A 21,076-nucleotide genomic window follows, 5' to 3' on the forward strand; every position below is an offset into this window, starting at 1 on the left:
CAGTGGTAAAGCAGATCGTGATGCCTCTTATTTAATGTCACTTCCACTGATAAAAATCATACCATTTTCTCACGTAGAACTATTATTATTGTTAGTGAGGCAATTGGGGTTAAGTGACTTGCCCAGGGTCACACAGCTAGTAAGTGTTAAGTGTCTCAGGCTGGGTTTGAACTCAGGTACTCCTGACTCCAGGGCCGGTGCTCTATCTATCTACTGCGCCACCTAGCTGCCCTCACGTTGAACTATTTGACCAAGGTACCGTTGGTGGAAAGAACTTTTCTGTGGGTGTCTTCTACAGATTTGGCTGTAGGAGCAGTTGCCAGGCTACATTTCCATACAGGATGCTTCCTAGGATGATAGCTGGGGGAAATAAGCTAGAAGCAGTGCTGCTCCTGAGGTCTTGGGTCCCCGCCTGTGTACCCTGGTCAGGACAAGGTAGTGGTAGTGTTTCAATCTGCTTGGCACATGCTGCCCTTTCTCCGAGCTGACTCCCTTATCCCCTCTCCACCCCTCCTTGCTATTTTCTTGAGGCCGGCTTACTTGCCCTGTGTGCAGCAGTTGATTGACAGTTTTGACAGGATTGTTGTGACAGGATTGACAGTTCTCCACAGGACTTGCTTCCCAGTAGCTACTTAAAGCAAGCATATTAACTAGTAACTGCTTGTTGACCGAGACCGTGTGGTACAGTGAAAAGAATGCTGGATTTGGAGTCAGAGAACATAGGCTCAAATTTCCACTCTGGCTTACAACATGTGTGACCTTGGGCAAGTCCCTTAATCTTTCTAGGCTTGTTTCCTCCTCTGTAAAATGAGGATATTAGAAGTGTTGTAAGGTCCTTTTCCATATCCAAGTCTACGGTCTTATGGTCATAGTTTTAATTGTTCTCCTGGCTATCTTTCCTTTGCTCTGCACCTGTTCACCCAAGTTTCTTTGAACATTTTCTGGAATTCTAATTCTCATGGTGGCGGGGATGACAGACGTAGAAACTACATTTCCCATGATGCTCAGGAACCGGAAAGGAAGTGCTCTCCCGCTTCGGCCCCTGCTTATAGACCGGAAGTCCGGACCTTAAGTCTCTTTCCCGACTCTCAAGGTAGGAATGGCTGGCGGGGGCTGGACTCTGTTCGCTTTCACGTTTCGAATCCGCTGCCATCCGGGCTCTTATGGCTGCGTGTCGACACCAGCATCGCTCGCACGTTCTCAGGGCCTGTCTCGGGGCTCCCCGGGCGCCGACGTTCCTCCAGGAGTAGGAGCCGCCGGCCGACTCGGCGGCGTTGGAGGCGCAGGCCGCTGAGAAGGCCCTGCCGCCGGGCCTGCCGCAGACACGTCGGCGCGGGGCGGGAAGGGGCCTTGCGGGCACCCGTAGCGCGTGCGGCCGGGAGCGGCCTGCTGGGTCGGCATGTGGGGCCGCTCGGGAGGGAGGTGTCGCCGGGGCCGGGGCCCGGGGGCCAAGACCCTCCGAGGGTCGCCGCCCCCAGGAAGGGGGAAAGGGGCTTTAAGGAGTGCGTCGGTCGCTGATCTGCACTCGGGGCGGGGGCAGGGAGGGTGGCGGCTTCCACCTTGGGAAGAGCCACGACCCCGAAACCCCCCACCCGTCTCGCCCTCCTTCTTTCCCCCGTGCCCAAGACACTCCTAGGCATTGCGGGGAGACCCGGGTTCCAATCCAGCCGCCGAAGTCCCGACCGCCCGTGTGACTCTCCCCGAGTCTGCAAAATGGGGGAGTGATAAAAGCACCGACTCCCCCCCTTCCCCGGGACTGTCGCAAAGATAAAACCAGATAGTCGGGAAACGCTTTGCAGCCGCACTTAGGCACGGGTTACTGATGGATGTGTGATTGTTACGGATCGAAGCAGCCTCTGCTAAGAGGAGCTCAGGGAGACCGGGAAACGCAGCGACTTTGGGGGGGGGGGGGATGAATTAAGGTGAGCTTTGGAGGAAGCCCCGGGCGTGGGGTGCCAGAAGGTGCTTTTTTTTTTTAATAACTTAAAGGCAAAGCCTTTTTATGGGGAAGGGGAGCTTTTTAGCTCTCCCCCTTGCCTTTACCTAACACATGTGTAATTGGTGCTTGGTAAATGGTTGGTTTGAAGTGATTTTGTGCGTGATCGGTAGCTTGCTCTTAAAACCATGTGAGGCTTCTCTGGCTTTAGCTTTAACACCAAGTATTCCGGCCCTGTGTGTCAGGGTTCAAGCCTGGCTTTCCAAGTCTCTTTGCCGAGTTAGTTGGGTATTAGAGTAGCTAGAGATTTTTTAGGGCTTTAACGTTTATTTTTTTGTTTTTTTTGCGGGGCAATGGGGTTAAGTGACTTGCCCAGGGTCACACAGCTAGTAAAGTGTCAAGTGTCTGAGGCCGGATTTGAACTCAGGTACTCCTGAATCCAGGGCCGGTGCTTTATCCACTGCGCCACCTAGCTGCCCTGCTTTAACGTTTATAAAGTACCTTGTTTTCTTGAATTGTTCGAGGCCCCTGTTATATGAAAGACATAGGGTTCGAAATTGGGAGTTTTTCGGTTATTTCTGACTCTTGGTTAGCCATTTGAAGCTTTCTTGGCAGAGATACTGGAATGGTTTGCCATTTCCTTCTCCAGCTCCTTTTTTAACGGATGAGCAGGCGAATAGGGTTAAATGACTTGCCCAGGGTCACACTGCTAATAAGCGTCTGAGGCTAGATTTTAAATTAATAAAAACGAGTCTTTCTTATTGCAAGGCCAGTGCTCTACCTGCTGCCCCTGAACTGGGAATACAAAGGTGAAAAGGACTTTTGAAGTGTCTGGAGCTTAGAGTGAGGGAGAAGGGGGTGTGTGGGCTAGGTTGTGTACATGACTGCAGTGGACACCAGTCTTGAGGTGGGGAAGGGGGAGACTTCCTGGAAGAGGAAAGCCTTCCCTGGGCTGAACCTTGAGGAGAAAGCTCAGTAAACTGAGGGAATAGCCAGCCTTTCTTGTCTTGGTTGGATCCAAAGAGAAGGTGTTTGTGTATGTGAGAAATAAGATTGGAAAAAAGTATTGGAGCCACATTCTGGAGGCCTAATTGTGTGTGGTGTTTTTTTCATAAGCATTTGGGAGTCATGGTGGGTTTTCAAGCAGAGAATTAACAAGTCCTGTCAGGATATTTTGAGCAAAAAATATGTAGGATATTCATGTGGGAGGGGGACGAGACCGCAGCCTAGGAAACAAGTTAGGTGGCTGTTGTGCTGTTGAAGATGAGCATGTGATGCTTACCTGTTATGAGAATTAGGATGGTGTTACAATTCATTTAACCACTATTTCTGTATTGACAGATGGCGGACCAAAACCCCCCAAAGGAGCTAAAGGAAAAAAAGGTCAAAAAAGAAAAAAAGGAAAAGAAGCCCAAAAAGGAAGATGCTGCTGAGAAGGTGGTGAAAAAGCCTCGAAAGCATTGCAGCCGCAACCCGGTCCTGGCCAGAGGGATTGGCAGATACTCAAGGTCTGCCATGTATTCCAGGCGGGCCATGTACAAACGCAAGTACACTGCACCCAAAACCCGGATTGAAAGGAAAAAGAAAGAGAAGGTACCTGCTACCATCTCAAAGCCAGTTGGTGGGGATAAGAATGGAGGAAACCGAGTGGTGAAGATCCGCAAAATGGTAAGATTTTTGAGACAGAAACACCAATTGTCTTTTTAAATCATAAAGTGTTATTTTCCAGTTACATGTAACTGGAAGCATGTAAAGGTAGTTTTTAACATTTGTTTTCCTGAAGTTTATTTTATTTTATTTTTTTTAGTGAGGCAATTGGGGTTAAGTGACATGCCCAGGGTCACACAGCTAGTTAAGTGTCTGAGGCCTGATTTGAACTCAGGTACTCTTGACTCCAGGGCTGGTGCTCTATCCACTGCACCACCTAGCTGCCCTCCTGAAGTTTTTAGTTCCAAATTTTTCCCCTCCCCAAGACGGAGAACAATCTGATATAAGTTATATATGTACAATGACATTAAACATTTCCACATGAGTAGTCATGTTGTGAAAGAAGAATCAGAACAAAAGGGGGGGGGAGTAAGAACAGTATGATTCAATCTGCATTCAGAATCCACAATTCTTTTTTCTGGATGAGATTTTCCATCATGAGTCCTTTGGAGTTGTCTTGGATCATTGTGTTGCTGAGGAAAGTCTATCACAGTTGATCATCTCAGTGTTTCTGTTACAATGGACAACATTCTCCTGGTTCTGCTTACCCAACTCAACATCAGTCCACTTAAGTTGAACCAATCATTTGCTGGTACAGTTCAGGAAGGGGGCAGGGTCTGTACTGTCCTTTAAAAAGAATTACCTATAAAGCAATCCTTGGTCTAAATGAGGGGGAAATTGTATGGTTCCTGTTTGAGAGGCAAGTGCCCTGTGTCTTAACCATTTACACCAAAGTTTAAGACTACTCTAAGCTCAAACAGTGTGGACCCTTTTTATTCCTACCCATTTTACAGGTCATTCAACTTAATGCTCTCTAAAGAGAGATAAGTACAAGCCTTTTAAGTAGCTTTCAGTATCATTGAGACATATGTGAGTTAATAGCGGTTGGGAAGCTATTTATTATAAAGCAGCCCGTAGGGTCCAACAAGTAAGTTTGTATGATTATTGTACTTGAGGTGTTGGCACAGTTCACTGGTCGTCTTTAGAGATCTCTGGGGCCTTTCTGCTTTTGTAACTTTCTGGTTTGTGTGGTTCTCTCAGCCTAGGTATTACCCTACCGAGGATGTGCCTAGAAAGCTGCTCAGTCATGGCAAAAAGCCCTTCAGCCAGCATGTGAGGAGACTCCGATCTAGCATCACCCCAGGCACAGTTCTGATCATGCTCACTGGCCGCCACAGGGGCAAGGTAAGCTTGTGATTGTGAAGGGCTCGGCTTTTGTTGGCTCCCATAGTAAGCTCTGCTTGTAAGTTCTTTTGCTCCGTTCCTGGGTAATTGTATTCCTTTACACGCCCCTGTTTTAGTTACAGATAGATCTGTTTTCTGGTCAATAAAGAGAGTATCAGGGACAAAGGCATGATAGTTCAAAGATCTGACATTTCTTTTTCTTTTGTAGCGAGTGGTTTTCCTGAAGCAGCTGGCTAGTGGCTTACTACTGGTAACTGGTAAGGAAACTGCTCCCTTGAAATACCATTTCTGTGTACAGTTTTCTCATGAAAATAAATGTAACCACGTGTTTGTGCCCAGTGGCCAGTCAGTGGACACCTAGTAGATGGGGTGCTGGGCCTCTTGATGGAAAAATCGGAAAGTCCTTTTTCCACTTTGCCAAGCTTCTAATGGCGTAGCTTCTGGTCATTGTGAAAAGGAAATGAGAAAGGGGGTGCCCCATGCTCTCCCTCTGAACTTTAGGGTGCTTCCACCACCCTAAGGGAATCAATGACTCAATGTGGAGACATCTGATAAGATGACAGCTTTTTCTCAAGGTCACTTTTCTAAGCTTAATCATCATAAAGTCTCTAGCTCCCAAGCTTTTGCACTTGTCTAGTAGTGAACACTGGCTTTTCTAGAAAGCCGTGTCAGTGACATGGGGAGCGTTCCTCTGATCCATCCTATCTGAGGACAGGAAGAATATCATGGGAAATTTGATGAGCCCCCTGACCCCAAATGAAGTTTTCTGGACAATATTATTTAAATGACATTTTATATTTGAGTTAGGTCAAAAACCCTATCAACTTTCTCATTTTTTAACTAGGACCTCTGACCATCAACCGTGTTCCTCTGCGAAGAACCCATCAGAAATTTGTTATTGCCACTTCTACCAAGGTTAACCTTTCAGGTGTGAAAATTCCAAATCATCTTACTGATGCTTACTTCAAGAAGAAGAGGCTCCGTAAACCTAGACACCAAGAAGGAGAGATTTTTGACACAGAAAAAGAGGTAAGTTTTCTATTTTTTTGTTATGATGGGTTTTTTTGTTTTGTTTTGTTTTGTTTTGTTTTTAGTGAGGCAATTGGGGTTAAGTGACTTGCCCAGGGTCACACAGCTAGTAAGTGTTAAGTGTCTCAGGCTGGATCTGAACTCAGGTACTCCTGACTCCAGGACAGGTGCTCTATCCACTGCGCCACCTAGCTGCCCCTTCTATTTTGTAGGATATTTCCCTAACTCTTAAAATGGTCTCAGGGGTTGGGGGGGTGTTTTTTGTTAAGGGGACACAATTGGGATTCACTAGTGCAATTTTGACCTACAATTCCACTCTATCTAATCTCCAAGGAACTTGCTGCATTCTGTTGTACTGTATTTTGTTATTAAATATGGATCTTTCAGGACCTTTAATAGCCAAGGCTTCTTATAGAGATAACTTTGCTAAGCTGATTTGATGGTAGCTATTGAGCATATTTTAGTCTTCTGGTTGAATTTGAGTATGTTCTTTTCTCTTTAGAAATATGAGGTTACAGAGCAGCGCAAGGCTGACCAGAAAGCAGTGGACTCTCAGATCCTGCCCCAAATCAAGAAGATTCCTCAGCTCCGTGGCTACCTGCGTTCTGTATTCTCTCTCTCCAATGGAGTCTATCCTCACAAACTGGTGTTTTAAATGCCTGGCAGAGAACTCTTATTAAAATATTTGAAATAACTATTCATTGTTCTTTTTGTGTGTCCTAAAGGACTGGGCTGCCATGATTATTTGTTAGGTCCGAGCTCCCAAATCCTGAGGTTCCTAATCATGCCAACCTGAAGCATTGGGTCTGAGTGCTTTATTGTGGTGTAGTGATGAACCTAGGGACCTGGGAAATTTCTTCCCAGTGATACTATTTGTATGTTCCACAGGGTATGTATTTATGTGTGAATTCGGTGTCTTAGGGAATGGCACCACGGCACTTATTTACAGAAGGTTTGGAAGGGACTTGAAGACCACCTATACCATTGCAGACCCTAAATATGGTCCTCTCCCTATCCTGCCTCTGGAAGCAGCCATTTCCCTTTTTTTCCCCCCACGGGGCAATGGGGGTTAAGTGACTTGCCCAGGGTCACACAGCTAGTAAGTGTCAGGTGTCTGAGGCCAGATTTGAACTCAAGTCCTCCTAAATCCAGGGCTGGTGCTCTATCCACTGCGCCACCTAGCTGCCCCCATTCATTTCCTTTTGACTACAGCTCTAATGGTTGTTTCCTAATGGGCAAGCTTTCTATTTCTAGCTGTTGCTCCCTTTTCTTCCTTCTGGGGGTCAAGGAGAGTATCTGATCTCTTCTGTGTGACAGCCTTCAAATCCTTGAAGGCAGCAATCTGTCCCCTGCCCCCCTCCCCATTCCTATTCATTTGAACAATCCTGGTGGGGGCACTCTCCTGATCCTCACTTGGATGTTGTATTGAGAACTGCCAGGCATGGACAGCTAGGTGGCATGGTGAATAGAGCACCGGGACCGTAATCGGGAAGACCCAAATTCAGACAACAGCTGTGTCACCCTGGGCCTCAGGTCTTCATCTGTGAAATTAGCTAGAGAAGGAAATGACAAACCACTCCTAGTATCTGCCAAGAAAACCCCAAATGGGGTCACCAAGAGTTGAAAAAAATGACTAAACAAAAGTGCCAGGAACTGTGCAAAAAAGGCCTTAGCGCTTTTCCTGAACATGAGTGATACTTGATATTAGTTGAATGCTTGAAAGTACACCACTAGGACCTGTCAGCACTAAACTTTAGGATGTAACTCCTAGGAAGTAGCAACCTAGCTGAATACCATCAGGCCAGGCCTAGGTATCTCAAGTTTCAATTAGCATATTGATTACTGGCATTAATGTAATGACACAAGATGGTTCACCGCTACATGGGCAAGAAGAGGCCCTGCTAACAAAAATCAGTTTGGAGACTTAAGATCCATATGGAGCTTTAAGAATAAGCTTATATGTGCATGTATGCATGTGTGAGCTTACTTAATCATCTGGTACAGTTCTGACACCATGTAGTTTCGAGAGCTGGATTCCAAGCTCAAAAAGAGTTGGTTTTGAATCCCCATCTATGACAAATTTATGTGTGGCCCTGTACATGTGCCAACTTCTCAGGGTTCTCATAAGACTTTCAGAAAAAGTGAGTGATAACCTGCCTTGGTTGAGGGGAGTTCCCAATATAAATGAAATTGTAGGGCCAGCCCCTATTAATTTTTGCCCAATAGGAAGTGTATCCTTTTTTTCATGCATCATAATACACTGGAAAGAGCTCTAAAATGAGCAATTAGCCCTAAATCTTGCTGTGAGATTTTAGGCAAATCATTTGACCTCCTCAAGGGCCAAACCCTCATTTGATACAAGGAAACAAGCCCAGAAAGGAGTCTGGGGCAGAATTCAAACCCCATTCTTTTCTGACTACAACAGACATATATAACATAACTCATAAATATATATTACAACATATAGCCTCAATTATCAACTATAAATGCCAAAAACCTTCCTAGCTCCTAAAAAAGTTTGACTTGACGGTATTTCTAGGACAGAAAAAACTTATACAATTCTTTAATGTCCAGTCTAATTTTTATCCCTGTGGGAGATAGGGAACTTATATAATAACTATCTTTTTTGGTCATCTGGAAGACCAGAAACTTCTACTGGTGAAGATTGGCAATCTTGTCTGAAATTTATAATCTTAGAGAATTTCCTGGGGTATAGGAAGAGATTAAGTGACTTGCCCATCCTTACGTGGCTAGTAGGTGCTAGCAGGGAGAAGGTAACTTTTTTTTTTCATAAAGTATTTGATACTTTTTCAAAAATTTTTGGGAGAGAAAGTTTAAGTTGAAGGTGTTATTAGTGCAAGCCTATCTGGAAAGAGTCAACAAGTCCTAAAATCCCTTCATGTTCCCATATTTCTGTAGCTTCAGAGCCTAAATCAGATGAGAATTTGGCTGTATTGAAGAGCCGAATCACAGGTTTTCTATCCTTTTCCAGAAAAGAAAAGCCAGTCAGCCACCTCATCAGAAGTGTTCAAGATATTACATTCTTTTTTTTTTTTTTTTTTTGCGGGGCAATGGGGGTTAAGTGACTTGCCCAGGGTCACACAGCTAGTAAGTGTCAAGTGTCTGAGGCCGGATTTGAACTCAGGTCCTCCTGAATCCAGGGCCGGTGCTTTATCCACTGTGCCACCTAGCTGCCCCCTCAAGATATTACATTCTTAAAATAGCGATAGCTAGAACCCCAAACAAATCATTGGACCTCATTAGTGTCAAATCTGCTCTCCGGTTCCATTTTCCTAAACAGATCAGGGCAATGCCCAGAGAACAGCATCCAAAGCCAACCGCATCATTGGACAAATAACACTGGACTCGAGTTAAGATGCCAGAATCCCATTTCTATTACTGATATGGTGTGGAATATCAGATAAAAAGTACCCCACATTTGCCTTACATTATCCTTTCCTTTTTGCTGTAAACATAAGAATCTAACAAATAAGCCATGCTTTTGGGGGGAGAGGGCGTTGGGGAGGGGGAGGGCTGGGTTTGGTTTTTCCGACCTTGACTAATTTGGAAATTTGTTTTGCATGACTTCTCTGTAATGGGTTTTGTATTTTTTGCCTTCTCAGTGGGTGATGGAGAGAGAATTTGGAACTGAATATAAAACTAAATTTTTAAAACCATGCTGTTGATACAGAGAAGATCCAGAGATGATTGTATGTGAAACTGAACTGACGGTTTTTTATTAGATTGCTTTCTGTCTCAGGCAGAGGGGAGGGCAGGGAGGACAGAATGTGGAACTCAAAACTTTAATAAATTTTTTTTAATGTTTAATATGTAATTGGGGGGAAATAAATATATAATTTAAAAAAAATTTTCTTTTTTTGGTGAGGCAATTGGGGTTAAGTGACTTGCCCAGGGTCACACAGCTAGTGAGTGTCAAGCATCTGAGGCCGAATTTGAACTCAGGTACTCCTCATTCCAGGGCCGGTGCTCTATCCACTGCGTCATCTAGCTACCCCAAAAATTTTTAAAAGAAGGAAAAAAAAAAGGATAGGGAAGGAACTAGCATTTATTAAGCACCTTCTCTGTGCCAAGCACTGTGCTAAGCATCGTACAAATATTACCAAATGACAACCCTGGGAGATAAGGTGCTGTTATTATTTCCATTTTTTTTTTAAACAATTGAGGAAATGGAAGCAAGCAAAGGTTAGATGGTTTGCCCAGGATCATATAGTTAGTAAGTGTCTGAGGTAGGATTTTAACTTGGGTCTACCTGATTCCCAGATGTATCCACTGTGCCATGTAGCTGCCTCTAATAGAGGATAGGGACTTGACCTGTGATTTCTTTGGAATAGAATTAGGGTTTGTCATGGAATTAGGGTACTCCCTGGATGGGAAACTCCCTTTACCAATACAAGATGGTGCCATCTCTGCAACTTAAGACTATCAGAGAGTTAAGTGACTTGGCCAGGTTTATGCAGCCTGCATGGCCAAGATGGGTCTTCAGTTCAGGTCTTCCTGGCTCCAAGACCTCCTCTTGATCTGCTTCATGCATGGCTCTTGTTTTTAAGAAACTCTTTGTATTTTCCAGTGCATTTTCACATTAAGTGACGTGACCCCATTTCCTTACAACTCCAAATTATCTACATCCCTCTCATCCTCCTAGGCTCTCATTAGGTCCTACCTTTTGTATGTCCCACCCTAACTATCTCTCAGATCTGGAAGGAACCTCAGGGGCCAGCCAAATCCACCCCATTCCATTCCCCCTCCTCTCTGGACACCCCAGATACCATCTCACCCAAGAGACCATGTCTTGGAAAAACTTCTGTCTGCATCTTTGATCTCCTAATTGGTGACTACCTCTCCTCTCTGGGAATACTTTCAGGAAAGCTTTATCGAGGCTTCGCTTCACTCCTCTCTGCCCACATTACGACTTTGCCAACCTTCCCTAGTTCTGGATTTGAGAACCATGATTACCTCAATTGTACCTGGAGAGAGGAACTGTTATTGTATCAACCATGCTTCCATGAATGGCCCCGTTCACGGTCCTTGTAACTTTCTGAACCAAAGTGACCCCTCCCTGGTCACCACTAAAATATGAGCTACTTAAGGACAGGGACTGTCTTTGCCTTATTTTAACTCCATAGAAAGAGATACAGCTCTTAGGATAAGCTCATCACTTTTTTTTTTTTTTTTTTTGGTGAGGCAATTGGGGTTAAGTGACTTGCTCCGGGTCACACAGCTAGTAAGTGTTAAGTGTCTGAGGTTGGATTTGCACTCAGGTCCTCCTGACTCCAGGGCTGATGCTCTATCCACTGTACCACCTAGCTGCCCCATAAGCTCATCACTTCTAAACTCACCCCCCTGCCACTAACTCCAGTCTTGATTGACACCACCTCCCTCAGTCCCCTCTGATTAAAGGGCTGGAGGGTGGGGTACTAAACTCCTCCCAATGCCTTTATAGAGGGCAGACATTATATTCTCAGACACTTTGCATTTGCTGCCCTGCCTCATTTTAACTCTATGGAACATGATGTCCTTGCTCCAGGTCCTCCTTGGTCCCCCTTTCCTGTCTCCTTTATGTGTTGTCTCCTCTTTTAGATTGTAAGCTCCTGGAGGGCAGGGGCTATTTGGAGTGTTGTTGTTTTATTATGGATTGTATCCCCAGCATTTAGCATAGAGTCTAGCACATAGTAGGTGCTTAATAAATGTTTACTAGGTATTGGATTGGATCCCTGGTTCTTAGGATGGTGCTTAATGAATTCCTTTTCATCCATCCATCCATCCATCCATCCATCCATCCATCCATCCATTCATTCATTCATTGTCCTTTTAAAATGGTCATTTAGCCTCAGCTGAAAAACCTCCAGTGAGTGAAAAATCAACCTTCTGGGTCCCATTTATTTCACTTTTGAACAGTCCTCTTACAGCAAACCTAAACTTGTCTCTGGACACTTCGAAACACCACACAGGTTTGATGCTTGTTCAACTTTCTGAGTTCCTTCTGGTATGATACATCAGTGTCTAGCATTTGTTGGCTTGGTTCATATTTCTCTCTTGTGAGTATGGCCAGACTCCCCGACTACATTACAAGCCCCCAAAGACAAATAAATGAATTTTGTACCAATAGCATAATAGCTTATATATAATCAGTGAACAATTCAAATCAATAAACATTAACTGCTACCTGTTTTCACACCAGATATTGGCATATATACTAGAAACACCTAGAAATATGGAAATAAAAATGAAAGACAGGCCCCCAACCTCAAGAAATTTACCTTTCTAATGGGGGAGATGATATAGGTAGATAAGGATAATACAAGGGAGAAACTCAGAGGCATTCTAGTCCAACTCAGTCAATAGAGCACAGGGCTTGGAATCAGGGCTTTGCATCTTCATGAGTTCAAAACTGACCTCAAGACATTTCCCCTGGGTAAGTCACTTCACCCTGTTTGCCTCAGTTTCCTCATCTGTAAAGTGAGCTGGAGAAAGAAATTGCAAACCACTTCAGTATCTCTGCCAAGAAAACCCCAAACTTAGGGGCAGCTAGGTGGTGCAGTGGATAGAGCACCAGTCCTGGAGTCAGGAGAACCTGAGTTCAAATCTGACCTCAGACACTTAACACTTACTAGCTGTGTGACCCTGGGCAAGTCACTTAACCCCAATTGCCTCACCAAAAACCAACCAAACAAAAAAACCCCAAATTCAATCATGAAGAGTCACATGTGACTGAACAACTAGATCTCAATGAATGCAAATAACACCTAGGTCACAGTGAATGTGAATAATGAATTATTGGGAAACATCCCTAGAATTCCAACTATTCACAATTATCATTATGTAAAATATGGTAATTGGTTCCATCCCAAAGACATTTTCAGAGCTAATTCAATTGATGCGACCACTTACTGGGATTCATTATTCACACTAATCAGGACCTAGCCATATTATTTATAGAGGGCTAGGTCTTCCCAAGAGGCAGCTGGTGGTTCAGTGAATAGAACATTGGGCCTGGAGTCAGGAAGATCTGATTTCACATCCAGCCTTAGACATTTACTAGCAGCTTGACCCTGGGCAGGTCACCTAACCCTGTTTGCCTTGGTTTCATCATCTGTAAAATAAGCTAGAGAAGGAAATGGTAAACCAGTCCAGTATCTTGGCCAAGAAAACCTCAAATGGGGTCACAGAGAATGAATGGATGGATGGATGGATGGATGAATGGATGAATGAATGAAAAGGCATTCATTAAGCACCATCCTAAGAACCAGGAATCCAATCCAATATATAATAAACATTTATTAAGCACCTACTATGTGCTAGGCTCTATACCAAGTGCTGGGGATACAATCCATAAAAAAAAAAATGACCCAACAACAACAAAAGCCCAAGTCTCGAGGTTCATAAATCTAAAGCAGGGTAGTGATTTACCCAAGATCACAGGGGAATTAGCAAACCTGAGACTCAAACCCAGGTCTTGTGACCCCCAAATGAATCATTCCTTCTTATGTGTCTTACACTTGGCTATAACCTAACCTCAGACCCATATCATATACTCTCTTCTGGGATTTTGGCAGGAAAAAGGAGCATAGGATGAGCAGACATGGATGGGTTGGAATCTATCTTTTTTTTTTTTTTTTGCAGGCAATGGGGGTTAAGTGACTTGCCCAGGGTCACACAGCAAGTAAGTGTCAAGTGTCAGAGGCCGGATTTGAACTCAGGTACTCCTGAATCCAGGGCCGGTGCTTTAGGCATTGCGTCATCTAGCTTCCCGGGTTGGAATCTATCTTGCAGATACCACTATGTAATATTTTCCCCAAAACCCACCCCCCTTCTCATCCTCTCTTTCTTTCCAAGATACCACCATCTTTCAAGTTCTAGGTCTCACCTTCCCCTTTCATTATCCTTGACTCTTCACTGAACTGAAGTATTAAGAATCTTCCTATTAGCATCCTTTGGGAATCTGAAAAGAGAATTTTTTAACCTGTTTAAAAAATCTCCTTAATGAAGATTCTGCCTGGGTTTTGAACCCCCTTGCAAAAAATAGAAAAACACATCTTCTGATTACTTTGTGAGAACAACTGATTAACATCAGGGAACACAGACATTTATTGGTCAAATTTCAACAAAAACCTTTGCTTAACTGATGGATGAGATTGAAGAAATGATAGTTGACATTTATACTGCCCTTCAAGATTGGCAAAGTACTTTGGCTATGTTAACTTGTTTGAAAAATGAATATTCTGTTTTAGTGCGTGAAGCCAACAGTATACTTCTTCCATTTGGATCCATATACCTTTGTCAAATATCTTTGATAGCTCTGACAGCCAAGTATGGAAATCACATATTGAAATAAATTGGTTAGAATTGGGTCTTTGGCTTGCTGTATTTATTGCAAAGTGTTAAAATAAGATTTGGTTTTTTTTTAAATGACATTCAAGGGGGTTGGTCAGCTGGGTGATGAAGTGGATAAAGCACCTGGCTTCAGGAGGACCTGAGTTCAAATCCACCCTCAGACACTTGACACTAGTTGTGTGACTCTGGGCAAGTCACTTAATCCTCATTGCCCTGCTCCACCCTCCCCCCCGCAAAAAAGACATTCAATCAATGACATAAAAATATCATTACTGATATTTTTAGTGAGAGCAAGAAGGTTATTAGTCCTGTCAAGTTTTTTTAAAGTACTTCATCTCAGCCATTTTAAATGTCCACTTTTGTGTGTTTCAAAGTGTAAATATTCATTAGAACAATAGTATATGCTTATCCTTTTAAAACTTTTAATGATTTTATTATTTTTGTTTGTTTGTTTGTTTTATGGGGCAATGAAGGTTAAGTGACTTGCCCAGGGTCACACAGCTAGTAAGTGTCAAGTGTCTGAGACTGGATTTGAACTCAGGTCTTCCTGAATCCAGGGATAGTGCTTTATCCACTGCGCCATTGAGCTGCCCCCTTTTAAAGCTTTTAAAAATAATATTTAATTTTTTCCAATAACATGTAAAGACAGTTTTCGACATTCGTTTTTGTGAGATTTTGAGTTCCAGATTTTTCTCTCTCCTTTCCTTCCCTCCCCACTATGGAAGCCAGCAAGCAATCTGAGATAGGCTATACATTACAATCATGTTAAACATATTTCCACATTAGTTATGTTGTGAGAGAAGAATCAGAACAAAAGGGAAAAAACCCACAAAAATGAAGAAAGAAACAAAAAACAACAACAAAAGTGAAAATAGTATGCTTCAATCTGCATTCAGACTCTATAGTCCTTTTTCTGGATGTGGAGAACATTTTCCCTCATGAGTTCTTTGGAATTGTCTTGGATCATCGTATTGCTGAGACCTAAGTCTATGTGTAATTTAAGATTCTAAATGTGGATTCTAATCTGTTCCCCCAGTTTGGGGGAAACTGACTAAAAATCACTGATAAAACGAGTTTAGGTTTTTAAGGGTTTATTGGAAAATAGAAAGAAAAAGATTGAGAACAGAATTCTAACAGCCTGGCATTCCTATCTTTCCTCAAATTTCCTGTGAAGTCCTCTGCCGCCACCACCATCAAGTCAGGAAGCCAAAAAAGGGCAGCTCTCTCTGCGCAGGCTCCCTTTCCTCCTTCCTGTCTCCTCCCAGACCATAGGAGGCTCCTCAAGTTGATTGGCTGGTAGCCTTGATAGACAGCACCCATGAGCAAACGTCATTTCCTGACGCCAAGGAAAAGCCACAATGCCTCTGAGGCATTTTCCTCATGGTGGAGCTTTCTACAGCAAGTCTCCAGTAGGTGGCGTCATTCCAATCATTACAGTCTATCATAGTTGATCATCACACAATGTTGCTGTTACTGTGTACAATGTTCTCTTGGTTCCGATCATTTTACTCAGCATCAGTTCATGTAAGTCTTTCCAGGATTTTCTGAAATCTTCCTGCTCATCATTTCTTTCTTTCTTTTTTTTAAACAAAAGCATTTTATTATTTTCCAGTTATATGTAGAGATAGCTTTCAACATCTGTCCACATAAGATTTCCAATTTCAAATCCCTCTCCCTCCCTCTCCTCCCTCCCCCCACCCCCAACAGCAGGTAATTTGATATAGGTTTTATATATATAATAACATTAAAAATATTTCTGCATTAGTCATGTTATAAGAGAATAATCAGCTGCTCATCATTTCTTACAGCACAATAGTATTCCATTACGTTCATGTACCACAACTTGTTCAGCCATTCCCCAATTGTTGGGCATGCCCTCAGTTTCCCATTCTTTGCCACCACAAAAAAAAAAGCAGCTATAAATATTTTTGTACATGTGGGTCCTTTTCCCTTTTTTAGGATCTCTTTGGGATCATTTTAGAGCCCTTTGGGCATAGTTTCAAATTACTCTCCAGAATGGTTGAATAAGTAAGTATACAACTCCACCAACAATGCATTAATGTTTATGTTTATAATTTATGTGTAAGTAAATATACATATATTGGAGTATGTACTCAGAAAGAATAGACAGTTAGGTGGTAGACTGCCAGGTGTGAAATCAAGAAGACTCATCTTCCTGAGTTCAAATACTGCCTCAGATGTGTACCACCTGTGTGACCCTGGACAAATCACTTAACTCTGCTTCAGTTTCCTCATGTCTCTGTCTCTGTCTCTGTATCCCCTCCCTCCCCATTTTGACCCACAGAACCACCTAGGCACATTATCTCAAAATCTTCCCTGCCTGACACTGATTAGATTAAGGTTCTAGAACTGAAAGTGAGTGGTAGGAGAGGAAGATGACTCTCCTTTAAAGTGTAGCTTTGGGGCAGCTAGGTGGCACAGTGGATAGAGCACTGGCCCTGGATTCAGGAGGACCTGAGTTCAGGTCAGACCTCAGACACTTGACATTTACTAGCTGTGTGACCCTGGGTAAGTCACTTAACCCCAATTGCATCACCAATAAATAAATAAATTAAATTAAATTAAAATAAAGTGAAGCTTGGCTTGGGGCTACCTGGATATATCAGGAGGGAGACCCAGCGACAGAAGTTACGCAGCTGAAAGGGTTAAACCTTTTAGCTTAACTGATGGATGAGATCTGCTCTGAGGGTGTGGCTTTGTTGAGTGATTGCTATTCACGCAGATGTCCTGTTCTCTTCAGTAAAACTAAGAAACCAGGGACAATTTTTGTCTTGGTGTATTCCGCTACCATATCCCGCGGTGGTTCTGCCCCCGTCCCGCCCCCTAGCCGAATAGTCGGCTCATCCTGGGCACTCCGGGAGCGTTTCTGAGCAGGGCTTGCAGTTTGATCAGGGGCCGCAGGCACCTCAGCCCCGGCAGCAGCTCGCTCTGGGTCGGCCTCGCTGTGCCCAGGAGAGTGGCCCCTCTTGCTCTTATCCTGACCAGAAGACGCTATTCCTCGGGCTTTGTGCATTGCCCCTGCCAGCCTGGAGATGGAGTCGGCATCCCGAGCTAAGAAGAGAAGCGGGGTTCTACCAGTGGCGCATAGCCTAGGCTGTCTGAAACGGCAACAGCCGCACCGACCGGGGGAGTCTACACAAATTAAAGGGGATTTTGTGAAGCCTACCTACGGAGGGGCCAGCCAAGGGGTCACAGGAACTGAGTTCAAATCTCACCTTTCCTATTGCATGACCGTGGGCAATTTCCTGGGCCTCGGTTTTCTCATTTATAAAATCAGGGAGTTGGACTAGCTCTTTAAGACCCAAATCTGTGATCACATGACTTTAAGTGAAGTCAATACCGACCTTTTAGAGCTCTAGTTATCCTATCCTTTCAATTCTGTTCTTGCCCTACTGTGGTTCCCGTCATGTACCTTAATTTGCCTGGAGGAGCAGCTAGGTGGCGCAGTGGATAGAGTTCAAATCCGGACTCAGACACTTAACACTTACTAGCTGTGTGACCCTGGGCAAGTCACTTAACCCCAATTGCCTCACACAAAAAAAGAGAAGGTAATTTGGGGGCAACTAGGTGGTGCAGTGGATAAAGCACCAGACCTGGATTCAGGAGGATCTGAGTTCAAATCCAGCTTCAGACACTTGACACTTACTAGCTGTGTGACCCTGGGCAAGTCACTTAACCCTCATTGCCCTACAAAAAACAAACAAACAAACAAAAAACCTCTGATAAACCACCAGTAAGAATTTGCCTGGAAGCTTAAAAAGTCTCACTCCCTGTCTCTGTCTTCCTCTCTCTCTGTCCATTCATCTATAATTCTTTCTTCCTTTCTTTCAATCTACCCACCATCTATCAATCAACCTATCTACCCACCCACCCATCCATCTTTTTATCTATCCATCTAATTTGACCCTCCCAACCACTCCGACACATTATCTCAGCATCCTCTCTGGCTGCTACTGCATTTTCCCAACCACTGGACCTCGCCAACTGCCTGGTCACTGGAACCTTCCTGTGGGACTTAACGCCCCTTAGCTGTGCAACTCCCACCCTTGTTCTGAATTGTCTCGACTGGTGAGGGTATCACATGACCTGCTCTGTTTAGTCCCAGACATAGTTCATCTTTCACCCCAGCCTTTTCCTTGCCACTCATCCTCCCTGACTGCTCCTGAATCCTCCGGATCCCCAGGCCTCGACACTCACCTTGGTAACCTTCCTTCTCCTCCAATGCCCTTTATTGGACAGCTCCAGAGCCATATTTAAATCTGTTCCACCATCCTTACCGGCCAAGGGAGTTCCAATCATCTCCCCTTGACGCTACTCACCCCTCCCCAAGACGTCCCAAACCAAAACAACAGCCCTTTCTGGCCACTGTTCCCACTGTTAGAATGAAAGCTTCCTGAGGCCTAAGACTGTCTTGATTTTTTATTTTTTGGTTTGTTTTTTTTTTTGGCGGGGCAATGGGGGTTAAGTGACTTGCCCAGGGTCACACAGCTAGTAAGTGTCAAGTGTCTGAGGGCAGATTTGAACTCAGGTCCTCCTGACTCCAGGGCCAGTGCTTTATCCACTGCGCTACCTAGCTGCCCCTCAAATGTTACTATTTCTACCTTAAAGGTGAGGAACTTAAGATTTAGCAGGATCAAGGGACTTGATCAAAGTCACTTAGCAATTAAGTGATCAAAAAAGCAAACAAGCAGCTATATATATATATATATATATATATATATACTCACCCTTTCTCACATATATATGTGTCGACATACATACATGCACACATAGGTTTTATATACACGTTATATATGCATATATATATATATATATTTGTGGGGCAGCTAGGTGGTGCAGTAGATAAAGCACCAGCCCTGGATTCAGGAGGACCTGAGTTCAAATCCAGTCTCAGACACTTGACACTTACTAGCTGTGTAACCCTGGGCAAGTCACTTAACCTTCATTGCCCCACCAAAAAAAGAAAAAAAAGATAAGATCATCAATTATATATATATATTTGTGTGTTTATATATGTATTTGTTGTTGTTTAGTCATTTCATTTGTGTCTGACTATGATCCCATTTGAGGTTTTCTTGGCAGAGATACTGAAGTGGTTTGCTGTTCCCTTCTCCAGCTCATTTTACAGATGAGGAAACTGAGGCAAACAGGCTAAAGTGACTTACTCAGGGTCACCTGCCTAGTAAGTGTCTGAGGAAAGTTTTGAACTCAGGTCCTCCTGACTCTAGACCCAGGGTACTCCATCCACTGCACCACCTAGCTCACATACACCACACACACATTTTGGTCTGGAGAAGATAAGACTCAGAAGGGTCCAGTATTTCAAGGGCTGTCATGCATATGGAAGAAGGACTAGACTTTTTCTATCTTGGTCCCAAAGGACAGAACCAGGAGCATTAATTAGGAGGGAAGACACAAGGGGGAAAATTAATCTTGATGTCTGCAAACACTTGCAGAGAATGAGAGCCATCCCTAAGTGGAACAGGCTACACAGAGAACTCATGGGATCATTGTTTTGCCTGTCTGTGCCTGGAAGAGACCTTTGGGGTCAGCTGGTCACCAGCCCTTTGACTGCAGGCTTTTACCCTCATTCTGCTGCCAAATACGTTGCAGACAGGTCTCTCGAGATCTGTTTTGTCCTCATGTAACTGTAACTCCGACAATCTCTTTGTTGTTGTTGTTGTTGTTTTTGTAGGGCAGTGAGGGTTAAAGTGACTTGCCCAGGGTCACACAGCTAGTGTCAAGTGTCTGAGGCTGGATTTGAACTCAGGTCCTCCTGAATCCAAGGCCAGTGCTTTATCCACTGCGCCACCTAGCTGCCCTGACAATCTCTTCTTAATAGAGCCTGCTCTTTGACTTGGTCTTTCCATCTTGGTAATGGGTCTGCTATGATACCTTGATTTCTTTGTGGGCTCCTGGGAGACCAAGGGCTCACATTTCTGATGGGGTGGGGGCGAAGCGCGAATGAGCAAGAATGAAGGCTGTGTCCATGACACTGAAAGCAATTACTTAATCCCCCTAAGATCAAACCTCTGACCTTATGAACCTAAGAATCCTAATAGCTCTGTGCTTGAACCATATGAGGAGCACTGGGCTTGGAGCTCAGCTTCCAAATAAATAATTTGGGTCAAAAGGACATTGCCAGATGAAGATATCCTGAAGTAAATGGGGGGGGGGATCTTTAGCCTAGGAAGAGAAGACTTAGAGGGGAGATGATAAGACCAGTGTTCTCCCCATTTCCCCACAACAGGGAGTAGTTTTCCCAAAGAGGAAATTAAGCTACATCTGGGACCCAATGCCCTGTTGCCTCCCTCAATGCAGTTTCTTGGTCAGAGGAAGACGGAGCTCACAGAAGCTAATTGCCTATGTATCATTGTTGCACATCTTTGCTATTTTGTGGCTAAGTAAATTTTTTGTTAACTGGTCAATGATTTAGGAGAGCCTCACTTTACTCCACCTGAATCAAACCTGAACTCACAGGGTCCCAGTGCCGGGCTTGCCCCTAACATTTGGGCTAAGTAATGATTTGGATGAGTTGAGATGGCCTTGAGGCTCACATTATGATATATATTTTACCACTGGACCCAAATGGCTATGAGGAGAGAGTGAGGCTGATGACTTTGCACAGCCCTCCCTCACATAAATCCAATTCACTGAAAATGATGACATCACCCTGATGTCATGGTCCTCTTTAAGAACGAAGAACAAGCAATTTTAATGACCCCTGATTGAGTTGGGGGAAGGGCACTGCACATATGGGAGGGTGTAGGATGGCTGGACACCCCATGGTGGTATCTGGTAACAAGAGCTCTTCTGGCAGTGAACGGGGAGTCCTCTCAGTGGGAC

General features: G+C 44.0%; 1 protein-coding gene across 1 annotated transcript; it reads left to right on the forward strand.

The window, feature by feature from the left end:
* The first annotated feature begins 1,038 nt into the window (after positions 1–1,038).
* RPL6 (ribosomal protein L6) lies at positions 1,039–6,552 on the forward strand. The gene is made up of 6 exons (XM_043977408.1): positions 1,039–1,093; positions 3,278–3,604; positions 4,685–4,828; positions 5,037–5,085; positions 5,673–5,857; positions 6,360–6,552. Exons 2-6 carry the CDS (start codon positions 3,278–3,280, stop codon positions 6,510–6,512), a joined length of 858 nt encoding a protein of 285 aa, XP_043833343.1. The 5' UTR covers positions 1,039–1,093; the 3' UTR covers positions 6,513–6,552.
* Positions 6,553–21,076: the final 14,524 nt, after the last annotated feature.

The sequence above is a fragment of the Dromiciops gliroides genome, chromosome 1 (genome assembly GCF_019393635.1).
Source record: "Dromiciops gliroides isolate mDroGli1 chromosome 1, mDroGli1.pri, whole genome shotgun sequence".
In the NCBI taxonomy this organism is placed as follows: Eukaryota; Metazoa; Chordata; class Mammalia; order Microbiotheria; family Microbiotheriidae; genus Dromiciops; species Dromiciops gliroides.